The sequence below is a fragment of the Podarcis pityusensis genome (genome assembly GCF_964106645.2).
Source record: "Podarcis pityusensis genome assembly, chromosome: 4".
Classification (NCBI taxonomy): Eukaryota; Metazoa; Chordata; class Lepidosauria; order Squamata; family Lacertidae; genus Podarcis; species Podarcis pityusensis.
Window position 1 is genome coordinate 39,372,425 of NC_138027.1, and position 5,496 is coordinate 39,377,920.

General features: G+C 38.2%; 1 protein-coding gene across 3 annotated transcripts in view; it reads left to right on the top strand.

Moving 5' to 3' along the window:
- ARL13B (ARF like GTPase 13B) overlaps positions 1-4,878 on the top strand; it is a 40,522-nt gene extending 35,644 nt beyond the window's left edge. Inside the window, exons 10-12 of one of the 3 annotated variants that reach the window (XM_081002734.1) lie at positions 336-407; positions 1,512-1,555; positions 3,283-4,878. In XM_081002734.1, coding sequence (XP_080858860.1) covers positions 336-407; positions 1,512-1,519 — 80 coding nt within the window. In that variant the 3' untranslated portion in view covers positions 1,520-1,555; positions 3,283-4,878. The remainder of the gene's footprint in view (positions 1-335; positions 408-1,511; positions 1,556-3,282) is intronic. The other 2 variants (XM_081002733.1, XM_081002735.1) reach the window with 2 other exon arrangements.
- Positions 4,879-5,496: the final 618 nt, after the last annotated feature.

Below are 5,496 nucleotides of genomic sequence, written 5' to 3' on the forward strand. Positions count from 1 at the left end.
GTTCTTTCTCATCCCTGGCAGCTTGTTTTAAAATGGAATTTTCAATGCACTGTTTATTTATATTATGAATTTCTCCCCAACAGCCTAGATCTCTGCAGACATGTTGTGTTTGGGTCCCACTGACACCTAAAGGAAAATGTTCAGTGAGATTGTATAATTTGCGTATTTTGACTGTCTCGGTGATATGTTGTTTGTTTGCCTTTAAATATATGCGTGTAACCTTTTCTGGGTTATGAATGAATGAATACATTCCATCTTCACAAAGATGAATGTTTGCATCAGTAGATTTCTGTTTGACAATGTGGTGTTGCTCTTTGATATTCTTTTTCCTGTAGTTGGCTGGGAAACTCCTACTAAAGTTAACAGAATTCGAAAACTTGAACCTCTTGGTGAAACCCGTCGTAATGGTAATTTCAGAGGAGATCACAATTTGTTGGTTTTCCTCAGAAACCTGTTCCATTTTGCATGCTGGCTTTTTCTTTCATTTCAGCTAACCATGTGCAGCTTTAATAGCATTTTTTTTTTCAAGTTTTGAAAAGAGCTCATTCTTTGTTCTAGCTCCCCCTCCCCTGTTTAAAGCAAAGTGTGGGCTGCATCTTGCTTATACAGTATTTGCTTCATTCTGTTTGCTTCAATACAAATTGGTCTCTGGTGTGCCCCTGCACCATGATTTACAAATAAAGCAACCAGCACCCCATGATAACAGATCCCATTGCATATAATACTAAATATGTACTTAGGTGTAGACCAGAGGGGGGGAAATGAAACAAATTGCATATATTGCCAGCTTTACATATATCAATGAATTCCTAAAGCTCAGGTGAGGTGTAGGGATAAATCTGTTTTAAAATAGACCTTTGTTCTAAATCTCATTGATTCTACAATAAATAAATTCTTTTAAAAATTCAGCTGCCATTTTCTTCTTCTCAGATGACTAATGGAGGGAAAGTATTTCAAGACCTGTGAAATACATCTAGATGCTTTTGCACTATAGCATATCCTCATTGCTTAAGCATTTCTATTGAGCAATATTTCAAAAAAATGGGGATGCCCTTAGATCAGTGGTAGAGCACATGCCTTGTATATACAAGACCAGACCTCATATCTCTACTTTAAAGGATTTCCCCTAGAAAAGGCTGCAAATGATTCATGTCCTAGCGAACTGCTACAAGCCAGAATAAGTAATATTAAGATGGATGAAGATTCAGGTAGGTAACCGTGTTGGTCTGACACAGTAGAAATATATATATAAAAATTAAAAAATTGTCCAGGAGCACCTTAGAGACCAACTAAGTTTGTTCTTGGTATGAGCTTTCGTGTGCATGCACACTTCAGATACCAAGATGGATGAAAGCAGCTTCATACATTTGCAGAACTATTATTTTTCCGAAAAAGTAAAAAAAATGTTAATACTTGTAGTGGTAAGCACAAATACTTTGCACTGTAATGAAACAGTTACGTAATATGCCTTTCCACAAATTTGTGTAACAAAATGCATCTTTCTTTTTAAGGAGTATAAAGAGAAGAAAGCAAGAGAAAAGAGAGAACAACAGAGGTAGGGAGGAGAGTGAAGGGCTTGCATTTACTGATTTCATTCCCTTTGCTCAAAACAAGGCAGCCCGATTTGTGGCTGGAGCATGAGAATGGAAATCAAAGATATATATATATATATCCTTGGACCCAAAACAGAGCGACTTTCCCTCTCTTTCTGATGTGTAGAGCCAAAATGGAAAATCTTCTCATACAAGAAATACTTCTGATTGCACTTGGTAACTCAGCTTGGTGAATTACTGACACAAGAATACATATGGTATTCATCACCCATAGATTTGATTCCCAGAAATACAGTTAATAATGTTTATCTGTCATTGAGTTCCTTGCATTCTTGTCCGCATTTCATTAACGAAGACCCACAACTTAGATTTGAGATGATAAAACAGAATCTGGGGACAAACAGAGAGTCATGTGCTATGGCTTTTTTGATGCTACTATGGGCACTAATGAAATTTTAGAATCTTCTGTTAGAAAGTGTGCATTTGCCAGAATTCCAATACTTTTCAGCTTCAGGAGAAAGAACAGACTTCATCAATCCCCCAAAAGGTTTGGTCTACACTTCCCATCATCTTTAGTCAGCATGGCCAGCCAGGGCTGATGGGAATAGTAATTAAAAACATCTGGAAGGCACAAGGTTTTGGGGATGTTGAGACAATTTCCCTAAAATTCAGACCATTTAAAAACTCCCCTATGCAAAAAAAAGGGGACATAAGATGTATATAGCTTACCATCTATTTTTGGTGCCACAGATTCAAAAATATCCTAAGAGCTGCTTGCATGCACTTTTCCTGTTTGCTGTCTCACTTTCCTGCTGAGCACATAAACCAATAGTTTTCTTTTTCTTACTTGATAATTTTGCACGTATTAAGCTTGCATGTCTCACACATGGATTTTTTTAGAGTGTAAAGATGAATGTTTTCCTTCTCTCTTAGCTATATTTATTAATTTGGCTGTGGGGGGTGGGGTGTCTCCTTTTTCCTTTTCCAAATCCTGTTTATCTTAGGAAACACATTGTATTGTCTTAAAAAAAGAACTCCTATTCAGAAGTGTACAAGCAAATCTGGAGCTAGTGTGTCTGGACAACAGTACAGTTGAAGGTGTCCACTTAAAAAGCCCCTACTATCATTTGCTGCCTCTTTGTAGCTAACTATGTTGATGTGGAAAACAGTGGAAGAGAGGGAGGAACCCTGCAAGTGAATGGTCGCTTGAAATTCTTCCTTTCCCTTTCTTTATCGCTCCTGGTCAATGTGGGCTTCACATGGTTAACTATAAAGCAGTTGGGGAAAATAGCAGCAGCAACAGTTTGGGGTGCGCCTGTGTATATAATCAAAATTATCACCCCAACAATTCAGGTTAGACAAGTTTTCAATTCCGTCCCCTTTTTTCTTCATATTACGTTTTGACCCTATCCCTAGATTTCTTTAACATACTATGATTTTCCTCACTGGAATACATTACCTGTAGATAAAGTATCTGCTGGTGTGAAATGTTTCAAGCATTGCCATTTTTCTTCCACAAATCTTCATGACAAAATAATGTCATTAGGAGAAATTGCGAAATATGGGTTAAAAAATTTACGGGCAAAGGTATACCTTTTCAGTATTCTATGTTTTGCCATGCCCCCATACTTAATAAACCAGCAGACACTGGTGTTCCTCTTCTTCAAAAGAATGGCTAGATATATGGCATTTTATATATTAACTTGGTTTCTTTTCTGATATGTGTTAGATTTCTATGGAAAGCCGCTGCCTCCACTGACTATACGGCAAAGACCTAACAGCGATACCCATGAAGTAATTTCTTAACCAACAGTCATGTGGCAGTTTTTAAAGAAGCATGTATCATGTAAAGGGAAGACCTGTATAAGACACTGTGTTCTTGTTTCCAGAGACACCTGCTTTTCTTAAACGTTGCTGGGCAAGGACAGTAAGGCTGCCTTGATATCTCAGCCGTGAAGATGGCCCTCACAAACTATCCTATTTCCTTCTTGACTCACCAGTTCTTCTTCAGGGTTAATGTGGAACAAGAGAACTTACATAAGTAAAACTCTTGGGAAATGGAACACTTTTTTTCCTTCCTGGAAAGGATAGTTGCAATCCTGAAGAAAACATTTTCAAGACCAAATGCAACTTAACTGTGCACGTGCAAAGACTGTTTTTAAGTTTGGCTTAATATAACAAGGAGACTTTTTCTTTTGTTCTTTTTGGGGAGTTGTAAAATACATGCATGTTCAAGTGGGGGGGGGGTATAAAGTGTACATTTTAACTATTTTTATATTTTTCTAGCATTTTGTTTTAACAGAACTATTTGGTTAACAGAACTATTTTGAAATATTAAAGTCCATAGCTATATTCAAAAGCAGAACATATTTAAGAATGTCACATTTTCACAGCACTTCACTCTTGCATGTGATTTGCCTCACAAATTGTCTTGTTACTTTGCCATGCTCTGATCCGCCAAGAAGAAATGTGAGTGCAAATGGATGTTGTGCTCATGTCTTTAGTGAACCACAGCTAGACTTCCTGGAATAGTACCATTTCTATCTTCTGGAGGCAAGATTTCAGACAGATTATTAATAATAGTCTGTGTGCAACGACCATTCCTGGAATTGATTTTTCATTTCTTCCTGTTAGATTGTGTTGCTCTTGTGCAACAAATGGAATTGTATCCAAAATTATGAGAGTTTTCTTCATGGAATCATTTGGTTTTGACTATAGTAACCTAAAATGAATTATCTGAGAACAAAAGCCCCAGGGTCTAAGGATGGAAACTACAAGCAATAAAAAGTTGAAAATAATTTAAATTTCCTGGAAAATTAAATCACTTATTGCAGAAATTGGGAACCTGTCACTCTCCAGATACTGTTGGACTAAAGCTTCTGTCATCCATCACTTTGCAGCTGGCTGAGAGTTGCAGTCAAATAACATCTGGAGGGCCACAGGTTTAGTGTGTATGCATTTTTCTTAAGATAACAATGAAATGGTACTTTTTCACACTTTCGTGTTCAGATTTGTGCATATGAGAATATATGATCAGGGAAGCCCCTGTACATTTAAGTATGATGGGCAGCTCTGAATATTCTTGTACACAGTGGGTACAAATTCACACTAGCATTAAAGTGAATAAGAAAATCTCTTCTCCTATTGGAGCCCTCTGGATCTCGGAAAACTGTCATGTTCTGACAACGTATTTCTAAACTTTTAACAAACTGGGCAGGAAAGGAACATGAAAATATTTCTTTGGTACTATGTTTATGTGTGTTTAGATATCAGTTAAAGAGAATAACTTGTACACCAGAAATAAAACTTGACTGTTGAAGCCTCACATTTACTTTCAGCTTCTGTGAATTTTGAATAATTGTAAATGTCATTCCTTGAAATATATCTAACTTAAAGTTTATATTCACACAAGTTTTTATTTGCATGTGGATGTTATCCATCCACTGACTGATTAATTCTCCTTGCCTGGGAAAAGCAAGGAACCACAGGACCAGCTCTTACCACATCTGAGGATGATCCTGTCTTTTTTTTGGGGGGGGGCGGTTATTTTAACTGGGTGTTTTGTGATAAAAATATGCTTTGTCCAAAGTGCTAGTAGAGCGTGACAGCATCATTTTAAAAAGCATTTATTTGCTGCGTTTTCTCCTCCTCTCCCAAGGATCTCAGAAGTGACCTACATTCTTAATCCTCCTTTAATTCCCCCTTAGCAACCCTGTGAAGTAGGGAGCTACTGTCCTGCCCATCACCACGCTGCTTTCCCCTCCGGGTCCTAGCTTGGAGCCCCAAGTCGGGAGAAAGATTCCCGGCCCTGCATGGCCCTCGAGGTCCCTTGTGAAACCCCGCTCCTTTCGTAGCAACTGCAGGGACAGAAGTCAGCGGGTTGCCTTCCTGCGAAGAAGCCAAGTCGCAGGAGGAGGGGCTGCAGCCCCGCCCTTGTGGTGAC